The sequence below is a fragment of the Oncorhynchus masou genome, chromosome 18, assembly GCF_036934945.1.
Source record: "Oncorhynchus masou masou isolate Uvic2021 chromosome 18, UVic_Omas_1.1, whole genome shotgun sequence".
NCBI lineage: Eukaryota > Metazoa > Chordata > Actinopteri > Salmoniformes > Salmonidae > Oncorhynchus > Oncorhynchus masou.
This window is the reverse complement of record NC_088229.1, coordinates 66,255,490-66,278,164: the sequence shown is the minus strand read 5'-3', so window position 1 is coordinate 66,278,164 and position 22,675 is coordinate 66,255,490. Positions and strand designations below refer to the sequence as shown.

At 46.4% G+C, this 22,675-nt stretch overlaps 1 protein-coding gene across 3 annotated transcripts; it reads right to left on the bottom strand.

Annotated features, from left to right (window-relative positions):
- Positions 1-379: 379 nt before the first annotated feature.
- Positions 380-17,387, bottom strand: LOC135505150 (F-box only protein 11-like). Of its 3 annotated transcripts, none has more exons than XM_064924277.1 (20): positions 17,077-17,387; positions 15,537-15,694; positions 15,090-15,171; positions 14,839-14,983; positions 14,516-14,645; positions 10,724-10,807; positions 10,485-10,617; positions 10,288-10,394; positions 10,087-10,198; positions 9,873-9,979; positions 7,381-7,518; positions 7,062-7,279; positions 6,462-6,642; positions 6,209-6,331; positions 5,964-6,049; positions 5,523-5,854; positions 5,303-5,410; positions 4,350-4,458; positions 2,263-2,361; positions 380-2,059 (listed from the first exon to the last, which is right to left on the bottom strand). In XM_064924277.1, exons 1-20 carry the CDS (start codon positions 17,162-17,164, stop codon positions 1,930-1,932), a joined length of 2,670 nt encoding a protein of 889 aa, XP_064780349.1. In that variant the 5' UTR covers positions 17,165-17,387; the 3' UTR covers positions 380-1,929. The 3 variants fall into 3 exon arrangements, with proteins under 3 accessions (XP_064780349.1, XP_064780350.1, XP_064780351.1); XM_064924278.1 differs by having other exon boundaries at positions 15,537-15,691; XM_064924279.1 differs by lacking the exons at positions 380-2,059; positions 2,263-2,361 and having other exon boundaries at positions 4,446-4,914.
- Positions 17,388-22,675: the final 5,288 nt, after the last annotated feature.

Here is a 22,675-nt window from a genome sequence, read left to right as displayed (position 1 = left end):
GAAACAATTGACGAACAGTCTCCTTTATACACACGAATAAAAGTTGAGTAAATCATAAACAATAAATCTTTCGTTTTCACACGAAGTTCAAGTTATAAATAACGTTAGTGTGATTTGACACGTGCATAATTCATGACCAAACCTGAGTGTGAGAACATTTGAGCCTGGCTGGCGCGAGAGAGTAGTGACACACTGGTCTGGTCAGGAAACCGTTGTCGGTGCAATATTCGCACACAACTTTACTTGAGCTTTGATTGGATTTTAGTTAGCTTGTTTGTTACCAAATGTTGTATTGCAAGGGAGGCTGGTGGGAGGAGCACAGGCTCGTTGTAAATGGGTAGGACGGAATTAAATCAATCGTAAAAAGCAGACACACCGCTGATCTAATAAAGTTTTATTTTCTTACAAACGACCAGTTTCCCGTCTTCTTTTTTTTCTTCCTAGGAAATGAAACCCTTTTTGAATTCATACTAGCATCTACATAATGGTTGTATTAATACTTCACAATATATTAAGTCTAGGGTTGTGTCCCCCTGGTCAGACGTTATTGATGCGTGCCAGATCTTATGCCTGGGAAGGTATTTTACGCATCAAATTAACCACATATGTAATAGCAATCTGGTTCCCGACGGCACAGTCGACGACGTGGCACGCAGCGTCTGAGCAGGGGCACACGACCTTGATGTTATGGTACACATGCATACGATCCAGGCTGTATGAGGAGCCACAGTCACCAGAATACAAAGACAGAAAAAGGAAGGGGGGAGAGAATAGTAGAGGGAGAGATCAGGGTAAGGAAGAGAGCGGGGAAGGAGGGAGGGAGGAGGGAACAAGAAGGGGAGAGAATATGAGTGCACTGCAGAACGACTCCTCTGTCCCAGTTTGAAAAAGGCCTGACGCCCGTATCTGACTCTCTCCAGAAACATGGACTGCATATGAACACACCCATACACATGCACACTTCAACAAACACACACACAATCTTCCACCAGTCCTACATCTACTAGCCTGGAGAGAGTCTCTAGTGTTAAACGTGATTCTCTTTCACAGAAAGAACAAATCCACTGGGACATTAACAGCTACTGCAGCAAGCCTGGGGTCAACACGACAAACATTTATAATTATAATATATAATAATAAAAAGACATTCAAATACAGTAAGATTTTTTGCTTGTAAATACAAAACTACATGAGAAAGCATTAAAATAATATCTGTTGATCAGAATAACACATTATAAAAGCAGAGGTGCTTGATCAAAGTCCCTCTCTTCCGTTAGCAGTACATATGTATATATCAGACATCCACTGCCTCGTAACAGATGCCTCTGAACAGGAAGCGCTTTCTCAGTGGGTGGGGCTAAATCTCCTTTCTTCCTGTCTTGGGAGGAAGTTCAATTCCCAGGATCCTGGAGAGTCACTGAGAGGTGAGGGGTCACAGGCAAAGGAAGTCTCATTGACCACTCCGACATTATCCGAGTAGCCACTTCCCTACCCTCTCCACACTCACCCTCCATCCTCTACCTGGCCATTTGGCGTCCAGAGATGCAATGGTGAGAATCTCATGTGGCCGTTCAGTACGAGTCAGTTTCTCAACACAGTACACCAGAGGCTAATCCAGACCAGACCAGTCAAATTCAGACCAGCTTCATAGTTCCCTTTAGAAGAGACTCCCAAGTGCATCACTGTCTCGGTCTCTCTCTGAATCTCAGGGTTCCTCAATGCCAGTCCATGCTGAAAACACCGTGTTCAGTCTCTCTGGCTCCCTATGGCCAGCGTGTGTGTGGTGGTGTATATGTCGGTGTGTGCGCGCATATATATATATATATATATATATGAGTGTGTTATGAATGTGTGTAATGTAGTGTGTGTATGTAGATTATAGGAGGTGTGTTTATGTAGTGTGTGTGTGTGTGTACATGTGATGTGTGTTCAGTTGTGTTGCAGCGTGTTGGACTCTATGGGCGGGGCTGAGTCGTAAAGTGTGTCCGTGTCGTGTGTGGGTTCTCCAGCCAGTGTACAGGGGTTGGACAGAGTTCCCGCTCCACAGTCACAGAAAAACCTAGAGAGAGAGAGATTGGGGGGGGGGGGCATGGATTACAGGACAGGGCGTGAGAGAAAGAAAAATCCAAAACATAATGAAAACATAAATCTAAAAAGATTCTCGTCGAAAACTAGTTCTGACAGTCCTTCAATTCTTCTGAAACAAAACGCCACAAGTGGGACCATCTAGTTGGTAGTAAACGGTTGGTGTGGGCTACTCACCTATCGTGCCGTATAAACTCCACGTCGTGTCCTTGGTGACACTTCTTGATGCAGTTCACACAGATGGCGTTCCGGTCTGTCGTATTGCAGGTGTGACACCTGGACACACACATTTCAAAGAAAACATCAGTGGAGTAACTGCTGTGTACTTGTAGGAGTCGTGCATGGGCTGGTGTGTGAACTTGTAGAAGTCTGGTGTGTGTACCGGTAGGAGTCGTGCATGGTCTGGTGTGTGTACCTGTAGGAGTCGTGCATGGGCTGGTGTGTGTACCGGTAGGAGTCGTGCATGGGCTGGTGTGTGTACCGGTAGGAGTCGTGCATGGGCTGGTGTGTGTACCGGTAGGAGTCGTGCATGGGCTCGTGTGTGTACCGGTAGGAGTCGTGCATGGGCTGGTGTGTGTACCGGTAGGAGTCGTGCATGGGCTGGTGTGTGTACCGGTAGGAGTCGTGCATGGGCTGGTGTGTGTACCGGTAGGAGTCGTGCATGGGCTGGTGTGTGTACCGGTAGGAGTCGTGCATGGGCTGGTGTGTGGAGTCGTGCATGGGCTGGTAGGAGTCGTGCATGGGCTGGTGTGTGTACCGGTAGGAGTCGTGCATGGGCTGGTGTGTGTACCGGTAGGAGTCGTGCATGGGCTGGTGTGTGTACCGGTAGGAGTCGTGCATGGGCTGGTGTGTGTACCGGTAGGAGTCGTGCATGGGCTGGTGTGTGTACCGGTAGGAGTCGTGCATGGGCTGGTGTGTGTACCGGTAGGAGTCGTGCATGGGCTGGTGTGTGTACCGGTAGGAGTCCTGGTGTGGTACCGGTAGGAGTCGTGCATGGGCTGGTGTGTGTACCGGTAGGAGTCGTGCATGGGCTGGTGTGTGTACCGGTAGGAGTCGTGCATGGGCTGGTGTGTGTACCGGTAGGAGTCGTGCATGGGCTGGTGTGTGTACCGGTAGGAGTCGTGCATGGGCTGGTGTGTGTACCGGTAGGAGTCGTGCATGGGCTGGTGTGTGTACCGGTAGGAGTCGTGCATGGGCTGGTGTGTGTACCGGTAGGAGTCGTGCATGGGCTGGTGTGTGTACCGGTAGGAGTCGTGCATGGGCTGGTGTGTGTACCGGTAGGAGTCGTGCATGGGCTGGTGTGTGTACCGGTAGGAGTCGTGCATGGGCTGGTGTGTGTACCGGTAGGAGTCGTGCATGGGCTGGTGTGTGTACCGGTAGGAGTCGTGCATGGGCTGGTGTGTGTACCGGTAGGAGTCGTGCATGGGCTGGTGTGTGTACCGGTGGAGTCGTGCATGGGCTGGTGTGTGTACCGGTAGGAGTCGTGCATGGGCTGGTGTGTGTACCGGTAGGAGTCGTGCATGGGCTGGTGTGTGTACCGGTAGGAGTCGTGCATGGGCTGGTGTGTGTACCGGTAGGAGTCGTGCATGGGCTGGTGTGTGTACCGGTAGGAGTCGTGCATGGGCTGGTGTGTGTACCGGTAGGAGTCGTGCATGGGCTGGTGTGTGTACCGGTAGGAGTCGTGCATGGGCTGGTGTGTGTACCGGTAGGAGTCGTGCATGGGCTGGTGTGTGTACCGGTAGGAGTCGTGCATGGGCTGGTGTGTGTACCGGTAGGAGTCGTGCATGGGCTGGTGTGTGTACCGGTAGGAGTCGTGCATGGGCTGGTGTGTGTACCGGTAGGAGTCGTGCATGGGCTGGTGTGTGTACCGGTAGGAGTCGTGCATGGGCTGGTGTGTGTACCGGTAGGAGTCGTGCATGGGCTGGTGTGTGTACCGGTAGGAGTCGTGCATGGGCTGGTGTGTGTACTGGTAGGAGTCGTGCATGGGCTGGTGTGTGTACTGGTAGGAGTCGTGCATGGGCTGGTGTGTGTACCGGTAGGAGTCGTGCATGGGCTGGTGTGTGTACCTGTAGGAGTCGTGCATGGGCTGGTGTGTGTACCTGTAGGAGTCGTGCATGGGCTGGTGTGTGTACCTGTAGGAGTCGTGCATGGGCTGGTGTGTGTACCGGTAGGAGTCGTGCATGGGCTGGTGTGTGTACCGGTAGGAGTCGTGCATGGGCTGGTGTGTGTACTGGTAGGAGTCGTGCATGGGCTGGTGTGTGTACCTGTAGAAGTCATGCATGGGGTAGGAGGTGTAGCTGGAGATCTTGTAGAGACATTGTCCTCTGCTCACAGCTTTCTCTATGGCGTCCTGGTTATTCATTATCTTATTATCTGGAAGAGAGGCGGAGCAGAGGATGAGAGCCTGTCCACTTGATAGACATTCCCAAAAGATCACATAACCAGAGAGTGCAGTGACCAAGAACCTTATTCGATACAGTCTAAGCCAGCCATAGTCACTGCGCGTCTCACGGCAACCCTATTGGCGTCTCTCTGCAACAATCTGAATGAATGTGTTGTGCAAGTTATTATTCAGTCAGCTGAATGTGCTGCTTCATTAGTACATCAAACCATGGTTACGCCAGTAACCTCTAGTATCCACTATTAGCAGCTGGGACAAACACAGATAATATTCCTAGGAATTTGACTATAGCTGTTGAACAGAGTATGACCCCATTCCTGAAAGCAGAGACTCTCAGGAACACATACGTGTCTTCTGTTTCCATCTACGACGAACACAAGCTGTGTAGGACTCGTTAGAAGGGAGAGTGATGAATCTGCACAGAATGACTGGGGGAAATGAACCGGTTAAAACCATATACTTCCTTCAGACTGAAATCTAACAAATATCTTTGAGCTATAACTTTTGAGAAAATGGCAATAAGGCCACGTTCAAAAGATTCATCAAATTATTTAGTAACATTTGCTTCTAATTGCCAAGTGTCCTACAATGGAGAATGAAATAGCTTGTTTGTCCATGTTAATTAGTATCTATAAATATCATGTGTGAATTTATTTGAATTCTCTCCCCCCCCCCCCAACCCCCTTTCTCTGACGGGTAGCCTAGGGTGGCTCACCCAGCGAGGTTGTTTCACAAGTGGCTACTTCAGAAATACACTGACTACCACTGGTCTGGCCTGTTAGCGCTATATTACCCTACCCTGTTAGCGCTAGCTACCTTTCATGGTGACGTTCACCCCCGAGGCGAGGAACAGGCCTCCGAAACGGTTGTTGAAGATCTGGTTTCCCTCCAGAGTTGCAGTGGCGTGGTTGGTTATCTCGATACCTGAGACAGGAAATGACATCCTCAACACAGGTGACGGACGGCGAGTAGGTTACAGCATTGACCAGTCAGGACAGTAAAGTTGATGTAACATGTTGACACATGGGCAGCTCACCTGCAGCAAAACCGTCAAAGATGCGGTTCTTGCGGAGCACCGGGTGGCTGTTGGTGCTGATGAGGACCCCTGCCTGGGCGTTCCTGAAGATATCATTCTCCTCTAGGAGACCTCTCCCGCCGTTGAAGATACAGATGCCCCCGTCTCTCCCGTCGTGGATCTTGTTTCGCCGCAGCGTGGGGTTGCTGTCCGTCTTAATCCACACGCCCGCCATGGCGTTGTCGAAGATCTCATTGTCCTCGATGAAACCCAGACCGGAGTTGTAGACCAGGATGCCTCCGTTCTGTCCTCCCCAGATCTTGTTGCGTCGGATCTTGGGGTTGCTGCCCGTCCTATAGACAACCAACAGTGTTAGTAAAATCGCTATCTAACATTAGTCAAAAGTTACCGTGCGCACCGCGCGTCCTGCGTTGGACTGGCGCGTGAGGAGGCAGGACGTACCGTATTTGAACGCCGGAGTACATGTGATTGTAGATGTCGTTGTCCTCCAACACCCCATGGCCGTTGTCATAGAAATACACGCCAACCTGAGAGGGATGAAGGGCGTTAGGTTGGACTTATAAAACAATCTAGAGTTCAGAACCTAATGAGACAGGCCTCCAATTCTCACAGGATACAAGAATATCCCTGATGTATTTGTTCTTCCAACGAGAACGGTGAGAGAATGAGTGTGGGCTGTGTGTTACCTGTTTGCCGCTGTGGATGCGGTTTCTGCGGAGGACAGGTGTGCTGCCGGTTGTCACCCAGACTCCTGCCAGCGTGTTGCTGTACACCTCGTTCTCCTCGATCACACCCTGGCCCTTCTCATGCTGAACACACACACACACACACACACACACACACACACACACACACACACACTTAGCAACATCTCCTGAGACGCACAAGTCCAAGGATCTATATGAGAAATATAATTTGAAGAGTTGTGTGTTTGTTTACCACGTAGATGCCGCCGTGCTGTCCGTCGTGGATCTTGTTATGGCGTACAATTGGGCAGCTGTTGGTTCTGATTTGGATTCCTGCCAGAGCGTTGCCATGGATATCGTTCCCCTCGATCAGGCCACGCCCATCGCCAAATATGTACACGCCCCCTTGGTTACCATTAAAGATTGCATTACCCCTAGAGACGGACAGAACGTCAACAAACAGCCCATAATACTGAGAGAGGGGTTAGTGTCTATAATTTCATAAGTAGTTTTATGTGTGTGTTTTTCCTGCATCGTAGTGCAACTATGCGTGTGTATGTGTAATAGTATTGTAGGGGTGTGTGTGTACCGTATCGTAGGGTTACTATGCGTGTGTAATAGTATTGTAGGGGTGTGTGTGTACCGTATCGTAGTGCAACTGCGTGTGTAACAGTATTGTAGGGGTGTGTGTGTACAGTATTGTAGGGGTGTGTGTGTACCGTATCGTAGGGTTACTATGCGCGTGTATGTGTAACAGTATTGTAGGGGTGTGTGTGTAACAGTATTGTAGGGGTGTGTGTGTACCGTATCGTAGGGGTGTGTGTGTAATAGTATTGTAGGGGTGTGTGTGTACCGTATCGTAGGGTCGCTGTTGGAAGTGATCCAAACTCCAGCGAAGTTGTTGGCGTAGATCTTGTTTTCTATAAACTGTCCTCGTCCTTTCTCATGCACATAGATGCCCCCTGTCTGGCCATGGTGGATCTCACAGCGAACCACTGTAGGGTTAGCATACGCCTTCACCTCAAAGCCTGCTATACGATTCCTGTGGATGTTACAACTCTCAAAATAACCCTGAGGGGAGAGAGAGAGAGATACTGTCAGCATTGCAATGTACAGCACCAATGTAAAAACCTGAGAAATGGTGGGTGAGAGGTTATAGGTCAGTGAGTTACCATGCCATGGTCGAAGGTGAAGACTCCTACATCTCGGCCGTGGTGGATGTGGTTTCGTCTGATGATGGGGTTGCCGTGGTTTTTTACCCAGATTCCCGCCAATGCATTATTACTGATCTCATTATCCTCATAGATACCCTGCAACACATTGACACCATTATCCTCATAGATACCCCACAATATATTATGACACCATTATCCTCATAGATACCCTGCAATATATTGTCACATCATTGTACCACAGCATTGTTGAATACTTGTTTCTGATTGGCCAGGAGGGCATTAAAACCAGAAAACGGGACAGTTGGGAAATACATCGGGACACCTTGCAATCATGATGCAATATGCTCCTACAGTCGTGGCCAATCGTTTGGAGACTGACACAAATATTAATTTCCGCAAAGTTTGCTGCTTCAGTGTCTTTAGATATTTTTGTCAGATGCTACTATGGAATACTGAAGTATAATTACAAGCATTTCATATGGCTTTTATTAACAATTACATGAAGTTGATGCAAAGAGTCAATATTTGCAGTGTTGACCCTTCTTCAAAACCTCTGCAATCCACCCTGGCATGCTGTCAATTATCTTCTGGGCCACATCCTGACTGATGGCAGCCCATTCTTGCATAACCAATGCTTGGAGTTTGTGGGTTTTTGTTTGTCCACCTGCCTCTTGGGGATTGACCACAAATTCTCAATGGGATTAAGGTCTGGGGAGTTTCCCGGCCATTGACCCAAAATATCGATGTTTTGTTCCCCGAGCCACTTAGATTATCACGTTTTTCTGATGGCAAGGGGCTCCATCATGCTGGAAAAGGCATTGCTTGTCACCAAACGGTTCCTGGATGGTTGGGAGAAGTTGCTCTCAGAGGATGTGTTGGTGCCATTCTTTATTCATGGCTGTGTTCTTAGGCAAAATTTTGAGTGAGCCCACTCCCTTGGCTGAAGAGCAACCCCACACATGAATGGTCTCAGGATGCTTTACTGTTGGCATGACACAGGACTGATTGTAGCGCTCACCTTGTCTTCTGCGGACAAGCTTTTTTCTGGATGCCCCAAACAATCGGAAAGGGGATTCATCAGAGAAAATGACTTTACCCCAGTCCTCAGCAGTCCAATCCCTGTACCTTTTGCAGAATATCAGTCGGTCCCTGTTGTTTTTCCTGGAGAGAAGTGTCTTCTTTGCTGCCCTTCTTGACAGCAGGCCATCCTCCAAAAGTCTTCACCTCACTGTGCGTGCAGATGCACTCACACCTGCCTGCTGCCCTTCCTCAGCAAGCTCTGTACTGGTGGTGCCCTGATCCCACAGCTGAATCAACTTTAGGAGACGTCTTGGCGCTTGCTGGACTTTCTTGGGCGCCCTGATGCCTTCTTCACAACAATTGAACCTCTCTCCTTAAAGTTATGGATGATCTTATAAATGGTTGTTTTAGATGCTATCTTACTGGCAGCAATATCCTTGCCTGTGAAGCCCTTTTTGTGCAAAGCAATGATGACGGCACGTGTTTCCTTGCAGGTAACCATGGTTGACAGAGGAAGAACAATGATTCCAAGCACCACCCTCCTTTTGAAGCTTCCAGTCTGTTATTCGAACTCAATCGGCACAGAGTGATCTCCAGCCTTGTCCTCGTCAAGACTCACATCCGTGTTAATGAAAGAATCAGACATGATGTCAGCTGGTCCTTTTGTGGCAGGGCTGAAATGCAGTGGAAATGTTTTTAGGGGGATTCAGTTAATTTGCATGGCAAAGAGGGACTTAAAATTCAGTTGCCATGTTGGCAGGTTTGCTAGCAACAAGCTATTTAGCTAACTTCTAGCCTAGTGTTTGATATGCAATGCTATCTCCTCGTAATGAACAGTGTTGACGAGTGTCCTGACGAGAAGGCACACTTCTGCTCTGCCAAGCAAAAACGGGCATCAGCTCATTGTTATGGATGTAGGCAAAGGAATGTCAATTGAAAACAGTTTAAACAAATGCAAATGCAGCTACTTTGCTGTTATTCTGGCTGCAGAGGCCATGACTGTGTTAGCCGTAGCTAGTTGGCTAGCTAGCAAGCAAGGGATAAGAACGTTGCCAGCGAGCATGGCAACGGAACATAAAGAACCAACGACTGGGGAGCGAACTAATCGAATGAAAGACTAGATCACATCTCTAGCAACCAGAAGATGTGATAGTATGAATTCACTTAAACATTTAAATATCAACAAATACATTTAATTTCTACCAGTAAATGTGTGCTTTAAGATTGTTTTCCTTGGCAACTGTGGTATACGCCTCTGCTCCTCCATACATTACCGTGGTAAACGGACTCGGCTCCCCCTCGTCCAATATTTCCAAGGTAATGAACAGAACGTAGGCGTTTATCCCTTACGTATCCCCATAGATACCATGCAATACATTATCCTCATAGATACCGTGCAGGAATACATAGTCAGAGAGGTTTTTTAAGAGGGGTTAGAGGTGTGTATGGTCGGTGATGTGTTTGTTTACCTGTGCATGGTCGGTGATGTAAAGTCCAACGTTCTCACAGTCGCTGATGTTGCAGTGTTTGATGGTAGGACATGCCCCCTGGCCGCTCACACACACAGCCGAGCCCACTGGAGTAGAGAAACTACATTACCCAACATCCCCCACTGGAGACAAACTAAACAGGCAAAACACAGGCAAAACATACAAGCCCTACTGCGGACTGTGTGCACATTACCTGTGCAGGTAGATCTGATGATACAGTGGTCTATGTTGGGAGAACAGTTGACAGTGATCTCCAGACAGTGGTGGGCGTTGTGGTGCTGAGCCGACTTATCATCTGGGTTAAACTGAAGATGAAACAACAGGTTAGAGGGGAGATGTGGGGAGAGTGTGTGTGTGTGTGAGAGAGAGAGTTGGATCGGTGTTCGCAGCGTACCCTAATAGTCATGTATCCTACGTAGGCGTCCTCCGATCCCTCCATGAAGACAAACGTCGAGTCTCTGGTGTTCTCAATAACCACTTTATCAGACACCTTACCAGGAGCTACACACACAAAAAGGCAATTTCTACCACTAGATAATACACACAGAGGCAGAAAGAGCAAGAGACATACAGACAGACCACACACAGTACCTGCTCCAATCATGGTGATAGGGGACTCTATGTAGATCCACTCGTCAGTGTAGATCCCAGAGTGGACAAAGATCAGCCCATCAAAATGACTCTCCTGCACCCCTCCTAACGCATCTTCTATGGTGTCATAGTACTGGAGACAGACAGTTACATCAAATCAAGCTAGAATGGAGCTGACTCGCAGCCATATTGAAAAATGTGCTTTCAGTAGACCATGAGTGTAATTATGTGTCTCTTACCAGCATATTCTCCCTGCCTTTGAACCTCCCAGGGTTGCTGTAGAAATGTTCAGCAAAGCCTGGCTTCACATGGGCTCCTTTATACTGCAACACAATTTTACAACAATGTTAAAATAACATCAACACAATGTTTGTCTAACCACGCACACACCAGTCTAATACATAGAGTAGCCAGCCAAATAGAAAATGTAGCCAACCAGGCACCCCTGGGCCTGTCAGATTATTTTCTCCAAAAGCAGCTCTATTTTGGTGGCCTCTGGTACATTCTAATGTATTGATTCCATTTAAAATACATAGCCAAATGACTTAATACTTTAGAGAATTTACCTCCCAGATTGGAAAAATGTGTTGTGGTATTTTTTAGGAAAGACATGACTTTAAAATTACTTTTAAAAATATGTTAGTTGTTTTGGATTTTGTCTAGTTCCAGGCCTATATGAACAGGACTATTTTCTAAGAAAGAGAACATAACCTTTTTTAATGTTAACATTTAACCGCACTGCTAACACTCAACTTTTTTAATGTTAACATTTAACCGCACTGCTAACATTCAACTTTTTTAATGTTAACATTTAACCGCACTGTTAACATTCAACTTTTTTAATGTTAACATTTAACCTGTCTTCTCTTGATTAGTCATATTTAACAGTTTCACGACAAGATATGAATTGTCACAATGATGTCTTTTCTTCAAATTCTGTATTTTATTAAAACCAAAACATGTACAGTATATAGCCCACATTCTTTTTTTCAGGTTTTTGCATTCAAAAATCACGTTTTGTTTTTGTTTTTAAATAGATAAACAACCAAATTGAATATTCTAAGTCCACAACAATGCTTAAACCATAGCAGGAGACCACTTTTGAGGACAGTGAAAAGTCGTAAGACATTTTAACTTTGGGATGTAGTTACCCTTTAATTCCAGTGAGCACCTAGCAATAGGCTGTTAGCTTGTTTTCGTAGCGCACATACAATGGTAGAGTTGGCAAAACAAATACCAGTGGTGAAACAGTACCCAATTATCATACTGGAGTAAAAGTAGATATACCTTAATAGAAAGTTACTCAAGTAAAAGTCACCCAGCAAAATACTACTTGATTAAAAGTATTTGGTTTTAAATATACTTAAGTATCAAAAGTAGAAGTTAAAATTGAACTAATTTAGAATGGCTTATATTAAGCAAATCGGACGGCACCATTTTCTTGTTTTAAAAATGTACGGCTAGCGAGGGGGAACACTCCAACACTATTTACAAAAGTTGCATTTGTGTTTAGTGAGTTTGCCAGACTATAGGCAGTAGGGATGACCACGTGTTCTCTTGATAGGTGTGTGAATTTCACCATTCTCCTGTCCTGCAAGCCTTCAAAATGTAACAAGTACTTTTGGTTGTCAGGGAAAATGTATGTAGTAAAAAGTACATTATTTCTATCGGAATATAGTGAAGTAAAAGTTGTAAAAAATATAAATTAGTTCAGTAAATACACCCCCAAAAACGACTAATACTTTTAAGTATTTTTACACAAGTACTTTACACCACTGACAAATACCCACTGACTCGATGAAAATAATCATATCATTCTGCCAGGTAAGCTTGGACTACTTGTTAACATTTCATTGAGAAGCAGGGCTTGACATTCACTTTTTTTAGCCATTCCGTTAGATTAATGTAATGTTTGTTCACGGAGCAGCACGGCAGGAGAAACGTAGCACGCATTAAACTGAACGAGAGGCTCAATTGGACAAGTCATAATCATATCAAAATGGAGAGAAAATAGAACACGTGGTCGTCTATAACAATAAGACACTGCAGTGTCCTCTAGAAAAATAGGCTTCGGCTATCGGCCCAGATCGCCCTACATTCGAAAGAGAAAAAACTAAACATTTTCTGACCGGATATTTGGCGCTGCTGTAAGACTCTTAGGTCTGTTTACATTGTTATCTTGCTTTGTGTAAATATGACATATTTACTCAGAATGTCAAATATGCATTGCCCTGCTGTGCACTGCCTGGTCCTACACTGATCAGGGTAATTGTTTAAGAGTGATTTTTATTACTTGAATGAACTTAAATCTATATTCTGGTTGTCCACCATTTCTTTTTTTACTTTCCCCCAGACAAACCTTAATGTCCTGAGAAGGTTTATGGGAAAGCCTTTCCATCTACCAGAAGACTGTTTTCATTAGCATCATTGCTAACGGCCCCCCACACACACAGGAGCATTCTCGTTGCTAACGGCCCCCACACACACAGGAGCATTCTCGTTGCTAACGGCCCCCCACACACACAGGAGCATTCTCGTTGCTAACGGCCCCCACACACACAGGAGCATTCTCGTTGTTAACGGCCCCCACACACACAGGAGCATTCTCGTTGCTAACGGCCCCCACACACACAGGAGCATTCTCGTTGCTAACGGCCCCCACACACACAGGAGCATTCTCGTTGCTAACGGCCCCCACACACACAGGAGCATTCTCGTTGCTAACGGCCCCCCACACACACAGGAGCATTCTCGTTGCTAACGGCCCCCCACACACACAGGAGCATTCTCGTTGCTAACGGCCCCCACACACACAGGAGCATTCTCGTTGCTAACGGCCCCCCACACACACAGGAGCATTCTCGTTGCTAATGGCCCCCCACACACACAGGAGCATTCTCGTTGCTAATGGCCCCCCACACACACAGGAGCATTCTCGTTGCCTATTCAGTAAGCTGCAGGAAATAAAAATCACTGATGCATTCTGTTCACGTCGTATGAAAAACTTGGGCAAATTAACTCATTTTCAAGACATTTTGTTGATTACCCCCCCTAAGGTCAAATGTTTTTATATTGTTGAAGCCGTTTTAATGCCTGGATTCCGCGAGGGCCCTAATGATCATATTTGGACCAGAACGAGGCTCCCCACTAACTATCGTTCCTGCAGTGATGATTCACCATCTTCCCACAAATGTTTTCAGAATTTATCTCCAGATAATCGCCAAAAACCCTGGGCCTACCAGTAGCCTATGCAAATTAGGGAGACAAATGAACGTCTCTCTCACCGATGCGATTCTGAAGGGCCACACGGACGGACAAGAGTCAGTCCCTTAAGCACCACTGTCTGACAAGCCCCGTCATCATAGGAAAGGAAACCTAGCAAATCCTTTGGTTTACTTGTCCCGATGCAATACCATGGACCTATAACCACATTGCATGATTTATGACAGGCAAGGGTTATAGATCTGCTTTACTTAGTCAGTCGGACACCTTTTATAAACGAGTCAACATTTGCTGTTCAATGGTCAATCACAGCACAGTAAATAGCCTACTATCCACCACGACTCCGCGTGGCTGACGATATGAAACATGCAATAGAAACTAAATCAATGTGCCAGAAAATAATAGTTAGACTAAGTGGTGGATTTCAACTCATCGTTACCACTTACATTACATGTGACGAGCAAATTCTCTCCCTCCTCAGTGTATAGAAATTTGACTGCAAACAAACACAGCGCACGCAAATTGTACCGGGAGTTGGGACAGACAGCAGACTTTCCCTGTCATCGCCACTGAGGTATGGGTCATCGTCCTCTGTGACTGACAGAAGCCTATCCTAGATCGCCAGAAAATGCATATCGTTCATTCTAGCGGACTCGACAGACTAGCAAATTTAAACTTGAAAATGAAAAGGAGACAAGTTAAAATGAAGTAGAAAAAGTAGCAGGCTGAAAATGATTATGTAACCGGCTAATTAACCAAATTCATGCACTAATGGAAAACACTGACACACACACACACAGTCGACGCACCAGTTGTTGGAAGCTGTCCTTCCAGGGGTTGGGGTGGTCGTGTTCCTCAGGACTGACCTGGTAGAACTTGCCTGGCTCGGGGTGCATCATGGGACGGGCGTACTCAAACACCTCCATGTACAGACGCTTCCTGGACACAAACAGAAAAGGCAAAGGTCAATTTCAGGCATAGAGGGATGCACAAATCAACAGCCTTCATGTCAGTGTGGACCAATAACGATCGATAGTGACAGATTTTTTTTTTTGGGGGGGGGGGGGGGTGACATATCAGTTAACTACAATGGGCAAGTATATAGAGTCACAGTCCACTGAAGATTGTGTACCAAAGTATAGGGTCGTTGGCTAGCTGGCTGAAACGTTTGCAGACACAGGCAGTCTGACAGAGGTCCTGCTCCAGGAGGTATGAGAAGATCTTCAGAACCACCTCATCTGGAAGCTTCTGCTGCAGGTACTGCTCTGCTAGAGCCGCTACACACAGATTCCATTAGTATTAATAGATGATCCATACAGTTGTAGAAAGAGCCACGCAGACACCTCACGTCATTGACTAGTACGCCGAGACACACATTCTTACCTGGCAGGTCGTGGCTTCTGCCAGAGACCCTGGCTCGTTTGGCTCGGTGACCGAAGGGTTCTGTCGTCGAGGTGGACGCTCCCTGTGTCAGAACACATATCAGTAACACACACACAGCTACCTCCCCCAATGACTGAGACACTAACACACACACACCAATACTGTTCTCTACCATTCTCCCGAAATGTACACTGGTGCCAGTGGGAGTTTACACTGTTTCAAAAATAATGTAACATAATATATGCCATTCAGCAGACACTTTTATCCAAATCGACTTTGTCATGCATGTATACATTTTACATATGGGTGGCCCCGGGAATTAAACCGGCAACCCTGGAGGTGCAAGCACCCTGCTCCACCATCAGAAATACAGGACCACAAACCAGTCCTTTTAAACCCATTAAGGGACGTGAACAAACACAGAATGGTGCTCTCTCTCGGTCTGACCTCCATAGCGGTCTTGCTGGGGCAGGCCGCTGCAGTACTGGAGGCTGTTCTCTTGGGCAGTAGAGACTTGCGTCGGAGCTGGTAGGGGCTGTTCCCAGCTGCAGGCCCAGACTCCTCCACAGCCACCTCCGCTGCTGCAGCTGGAGCCTCCTCATCTGCTGGACACACAGAGGACACAGAACAAAGTCTGACACATATAGGCTGCGTTTACACTGGCAACCCAACTCAGATTCTTCCACTAATAGGTCCTTTGACCAATTACGTCAGATCTTTTCCATAGCTGATCTGATTGGTCAAAACAAATGTGAAAAATATCAGAATTGTGCTGCCTGTGTAAACACAGCGCAAAGACACATACATCTTCTCCATCAGCACAGTTCAACAGACAAACACCAACAGGCAGATGCCATTTAAACAACACCATCCACCCACACAGACTAATCACTACTGTAGTTGGTAAGGGAGTAAAGGGCTGATTAAACACACATTTATTAGTAATGACAGCTGATCAGTGTCATCCTAGTCCGCCTCTTCTAAAACGACTTTAGGTCATTCATAGCCTGGGTGGTGTCATGGATGTGTTTAATATATGACAGGGGTAGGCTATTGTATTACAAGGCTGTGTGGGTGACAGATTATGGTTGGTGATTGATAACTGCAGATGCGTCCCTGCGGTTTGACTACCAGAATAGGGCCCGACTGTGCCCCACAATGTCCTTCCCTAGCTGGCCACCGGCCTCTTGACCATCACACTGCGATAACAAAGCCACAGCCCCTATAAGCCCCGAAAAGTTGACCTGCGGGTAAACGGGCCGACCAGACCTGCACCGACGAGTCAAAACTCAACTACGTAGGTACTACTGTTCGCTAGTAAATCTGCCAGGTAAACAAACACAGCTAGCTAGCCAACGTTAGCGCTCAGCTAGACATAACTGGTTAGCTTAACTAGGTAGTTAGCTTGCTGAATTAAATGCCTGATGAGTGTGAGCCACGCAGTTAACTAGCTGGTTGACTGCTTAACGAGAAAATGTACTTGTCTAAATTGCGGTTGATCGTTCATCGCTGAAGTAGACATTCATAGCTAGTCGTTAGCCAGCTAAGGTAACTCGCTAGTTACTGGAGTATGGGCAGCACACCCCAAAAATGTCAGTTCAAAATACAACGCACATTAATTTCGTCAGAAGCCGATGATAGCTAGCTAGTAACGTTACTGCCATGCCCATGAACATTCACAATCTGCCAAAGTCGGTGGGTTCGCCTTGGTCGACGTTATGGATGGCTGCATAGTTATATGGGCTAGTTAACGTCAGCTAGTCAACGCGTTAGCGAACTACGCAGCAGGGAAAGCACTCACGCTACCCCCCCAGCCCCACTGGTAGCCACAGTCACTCAAGCCAAACAAAGCGCGGCCTGTGCCACAGAGGTACAAGCCTCGGCTTTGCCTAAATAACACTCTCGTTCCAGGTAGCTGAGGCTGGGGTCACTGTGGAGCCTTGCCGTCCTGACACGACTACAGTGCTCTGGCGATGGTCCCTCTCACCTCGGTCCCCCTCGTTCCGGTCGGGCTGCACCGGGCGCGGCCTTGAGACTCGCCTGGGTCTCCGGTTGGTGGCTCTGACGGAGTTCATTTTTTGGAGAGTCTGTTGTTAAAATACAGAACGCTTTCCTCGACCATCCGCTTCACACTTTAACACCAGGCCTCGACTACAACCCGGTGAGCCTCTCTCTCAAACCACCCTGCGCGTTAACTATCTACCCGGGTGTAGTTAGTGTTTTTCGGACTGCTCGCCACCAGCTCCGTATCTAGCAGGAGGAGCCATTAACTCACACAGGGACAGTCGGAAAAAAACACTGGAGGATGTCTGCCACCAATCACACCCTGGGCTCACAGCGACCTCCTGTGGCCAAGCATACACAGGTCCTCTTGAGGACGCTGCCCTCTTGTAGCTTGGAGTGCAGACTGGCTCCAACGCTACACAACACACCTGAATAAATCAAGGTCTTGTGGAGCAGTTGCTTAGCTGAATCAAGTGTGATAAAGCAGGAGGGGAGGGGGGAGAGAGGGGATCTCTGCTTTGCATAGCCGCAGGGCGTTTTTGGTTAGGATAACCACACAATAGAGGCAGTGGGCCAGAACCAAACGTACGAATATAACCCAGGATAGGCTACAGGATAGTAGAGTGGACACGCTGGTCAGTAAAAGCAATGGTCTGTAACATAATTGATATAATTGAGGACAAAACAAGCTATCTCCAGCCTGGTGCTGTAGCACTTGTATGTGTGTGTGCTACTTCCATGCTCAAGATCATGTTTTATGGCATTCGCTTGCACAGATGTTGCGTGTTAATGGGTAAGTGGCTACTGTGCTGCACACTAAACCTAGTCACCTGGTTGTGAATCTGATCACTAGAGGACGGTCTAGAAATATGGTGCAAAATGTTGCCCTCTAGTCGTCCTTTGATGTGTACATAATAATACACTGAACAAAAATATAAACGCAACAATTTCAACGGTTTGGCTGAGTTATAGTTCACAGAAGGACATCAGTCAATTGAAATGCATTCATTAAGCCCTAATCTATGGAATTCACTTACCTGAGAATACAGATATGCATCTGTTGGAAGTCTGTCCCCAAACAATTTGATTTGCTGGTTTTAAGCATTAAACTTTCATATAGCTCTTTGTTGACTGTTGCTGGGTGCTATCGTCCTCCATTAGCACCGGTCTGTACCCCACCTGCCCTAAACTCTCTCCTGGCCCCTTACACTAAATCTGAATCTGTCCTGCTAGGTGACCTGAACTGGGATATGCTTAAACCACCTGACCAAGACCTAAAGCCATGGGACTCTCTAAATGTATCTCAGATTATTACCAGTCCCACAAGGTATGACTCCAAACACCCAGAAAAGGCTACTCTCCTCGATGTTATCCTCACAATCAATCCTGATAGGTATCAGTCTGGTGTTTCCTGTATTGACTGTTGTGTAATCACTGTTTTACAGCCTGTGTTCGTAATGGCTGCTCAGTGAAACAACCTGTGCTGATTTGTCATAGACACTTGGTAAAACACTTTAATGAGCAAGCCTTCCTTCATGAACTGGCCTTGTAAATGGTATAGAATTAGCTTGATCCCCTCTGTCGAAGACGCTTGGACCTTCTTTTTATTTATTTTCAGTGGTATTGTTAACAAACACGCCCCCATAAAGAAAATGAGAATTTAAAAACAGGTTCCACCCCTGGTTCGACCGTGATCTTGCAGAGTTACTCCACCTCAAAAATTGCATTTGGCGAAAGGCTCGGCACACGCATACTCAGGCTGACTGGCTATCATTCAGGCAAATGAGAAATAAGTGCACTCAGGCTGTCCGGAAGGCCAAAGTTAGTTACTTTTAGAAGCAGTTCTTTCTCTGTGGGTCTAACCCCAAGAAGTTGTGGAAAACGGTTAAAGACCTGGAGAATAAACCCTCCTCCTCACAGCTGCCCATGTCCCTTAATGTTGATGCTGTGGTTGTTACTGACAAGAAGCACATGGCTGAGCTCTTTAATCACCACTTCATTAAGTCAGAATTCCTATTTGACTCAGCCATGCCTCCTTGCCCGTCTAACATTTCCTCATCTCCCACCCCTTCTAATGCGACTATCCCCAATGCTTCCCCCTCTTTTTCCCTGCCCTGCTACAAAGTTTCTCCCTGCAGGCAGTTACTGATCCCAAGGTGCAAAAGGAGCTCCTTAAACTTGATCTCAAAAAAACATCTGGGTCGGATGGTTTAAACCCTTTCTTCTTTAATGTTGCAGCCCCTATCATCACCAAGCCTGTCTCTGACCTTTATAACCTGTCTCTCCTTTCCGGGGAGGTTCCCATTACTTGGAAGGCAGCTACGGTTCATCCTTTATTTCGAGGGGGAGATCAAGCTGATCCTAACTGTTATAGGTCTATTTCTATTTTGCCCTGTTTATCAAAAGTGTTGGAAAAACTTGTCAATAATCAACTGACTGGCTTTCTTGATGTCTATAGTGTTCTCTCGGGTAGGCAATCTGGTTTCTGCTCAGGTTATGGATGTGTCACTATAACCTTAAAGGTACTCAATGATGTCACCATTGCCCTTGATTCTAAGCAATGTTGTGCTGCTGTTTTTATTGACTTGGCCAAAGCTTTTGATACGGTAGACCATTCCATTCTAGTGGGCCGGCAAAGGAGTATTGGTGTCTCTGAGGGGTCTTTGGCCTGGTTTGCTAACTACCTCTCTCGAAGAGTGCAGTGTATAAAGTCAGAACATCTGCTGTCTCAGCCACTGCCTGTCACCAAGGGAGTACCCCAAGGCTTAATCCTAGGCCCCACGTTCTTCTCAATTTACATCAACAACATAGCTCAGGCAGTAGGAAGCCCTCTCATCCATTTATATGCAAATTATACAGTCTTATACTTAGCTGTCCCCTCCCCGGATTTTGTGTTAAATGCTCTACAACAAAGCTTTCTTATAGTGTCCAACAAGCTTTCTCTACCCTTAACCTTGTTCTGAACACCTCCAAAACACAGGTCATGTGGTTTGGTAAGGAGAATGCCCCTCTCCCCACAGGTGTGATTACTACCTCTGAGGGTTTAGAGCTTGAGGTAGTCACCTCATACAAGTATTTGGGAGTATGGCTAGACAATACACTGTCCTTCTCTCAGCACATATCAAAGCTGCAGGCTAAAGTTAAATCTAGACTTGATTTCCTCTATCATAATCACACCTCCTTCATCCCAGCTGCCAAACTAACCCTGATTCAGATAACCTTCCTACCCATGCTAGAGTACGGAGACATAATTTATAGATTGGCAGGTTAAGATGCTCTTGAGCGGCAAGATGTTCTTTACCATTCGGCCATCAGATTTGCCACCAAAGCTCCTTATAGGACACATCACTGCACTCCATATTCCTCTGTAAACTGGTCATCTCTGTATACCCGTCACAAGACCCACTGGGGTTATTTCTAAAACCCTCTTAGGCTTCACTCCCCCCTATCTGAGATATCTACTGCAGCCCTCATCCTCCATTTACAACACCCGTTCTGCCAGTCACATTCTGTTTAAGGTCCCCAAAGCACACACATCCCTGGGTCGCTCCTCTTTTCAGTTCGCTGCAGCTCGTGACTGGAACGATCTGTAACAAACACTCAAACTGGACATTCAAAGACTCAATCATGGACACACTTACTGACAGTTGTGACTTCTTTGTGTGATGTATTGTTGTCTCTACCTTCTTGCCTTTTGTGCCTTTGTCTGTGCCTAATAATGTTTGTACCATGTTTTGTGCTACTACCATGTTGTCTTGCTACCATGTTGTTGTTATGTAGTGTTGCTGCCATGCTGTGTTGTCATGTGTTGCTGCCTTGCTATGTTGTTGTCTTATGTCTCTCTTTATTTAGTGTTGTTTCTTGTCGTGATGTGTGTTTTGTCCTATATTTATATTGTTTTTTTGTTTTTTTAATCCCAGCCCCCGTCCCCGCAGGAGGCCTGTTGCATTTTGGTAGGCCGTCATTGTAAGTAGGAATTTGTTCTTAACTGACTTGCCGAATTAAATAAAGGTTCAATAAATAAATAAAAAAACGTTTAAAAAAAGGTAGGGACGAATTGTGTACAGATCCTTGCATTATGGGGCTGTGCATCATCGTGCTGAAACATGAGGTGATGCGGCAGATGAATGGTACGACGATGGCCCTCAGAATCTCGTCACGATAGCTGTCCGAGTGGCTGGTCTCAAACAATCTCAAACAATCCCGCAGGTGAAGAAGCCAGATGTGGAGGCCCTGGGCTGGCGTGGTTACACGTGGTTACATGTGGTCTGCGGTTGTGAGGCCAGTTGGTCGTATTGCCAAATTCTCTAAAATTATGTTGAAAGCGGGTCATGGTAGAGAAATGAACATGACATTCTCTGGCAACAGCTCTGGTGGACATTCCTGCAGTCAGCATGCCAATTGCATGCTCCCTCAATTTGAGACATCTGTGGCGTTGTGTTTTGTGACAAAACGGCACATTTTAAAGTAGCCTTTTATTGTCCCCAGCACAAGGTGCACCTGTGTAATATTCATGCTGTTTAATCAGCTTCTCTATATGCCACACCAGTCAGGTGGATGTACTATCTTGCCAAAGGAAAAATGTTCACGAACAGGGATGTAAATAAATTTGTGTACATCATTTGAGAGAAACAAGCTGTTTGCATATGGAACATTTCTGGGATCTTTTATTTCAGCTCGTGAAATAAACACTTTACATGTTGCGTTCATATGTTTGTTCAGTATAATTTGGTGGGTGCTTATATTTGTCCTATTAATACACGTTTGATTTTGAAATGTGTTTTTTTGCATTTCCCAACTCTTTCTGAGTGGGGTCACAGGCAGTATCAACACCGACCCTGGAGCAATTTAGGGTGTAGTTCCTTGCTCAAGGGCACACCGGCAGAATTGTCACCTTGTCGGCTCGGGGATTCAAACTAGCGACCTTTTGGTACTGGACTAACGCTCTAATCGCTAGGCTACCCCGCTGCCCTGGTAGGTGGTAAGTGGTAGTAGCTTGGCCTAGGGACTGGGGGTTGATTTGGGACTGGGCATCAGAGTGTTTTTCCACATTCAGGTGGACTCATGGACCTGCCTTGCACCTGCAACCTTGAAATAACATCTTTGGAGTGTGTGTGTGTTTGATACACTGTGTGTGTGTTTGATACACTGTGTGTGTATGAGGCATATCTACCAGCATTTTCCGTCCTCATGATAAACCGGCTGCGTGCAGCTGTGTAACCTCCTCTCACTCGCTCTCTCTCTCTCTCACACACACATAGGCACACAGGCACACACACACAGAAGGGTTGGGAGATTGATCTTTGTCCTTGAACAATTTGGATGTGCTGAAGGACAGAATGTTTCTGATAACACAAGAAATGAATCAAGTACGTGTGCGGGTGAGGGTTAGTTTTGGCTTCTCTCTGTGCTGCCAGTACACACTATACCTAACATTTCAACTTTCTAGGCTAAATTAGGCGCATCTCCAAAACTCGAAGCACCTCAAATACTTTGGAGCTGCATTTGACCCGGGTTTGCAAACAACAACAAACACAAACATCTTTATATATCTCTTAAAAACATTAAACATATCTTGAACT

Excerpts from the sequence above, each read along its gene's own strand:
- LOC135505150 (XM_064924277.1), bottom strand. The coding sequence starts at position 17,164 with ATGAACTCCGTCAGAGCCACCAACCGGAGACCCAGGCGAGTCTCAAGG. Across the intron at positions 15,695-17,076 it reads CCGGAACGAGGGGGACCGAG|CAGATGAGGAGGCTCCAGCT; the intron begins GTGAGAGGGACC and ends CTGTGTGTCCAG. Across the intron at positions 7,280-7,380 it reads TCACCTTCGACCATGGCATG|GGTTATTTTGAGAGTTGTAA; the intron begins GTAACTCACTGA and ends CTCTCCCCTCAG.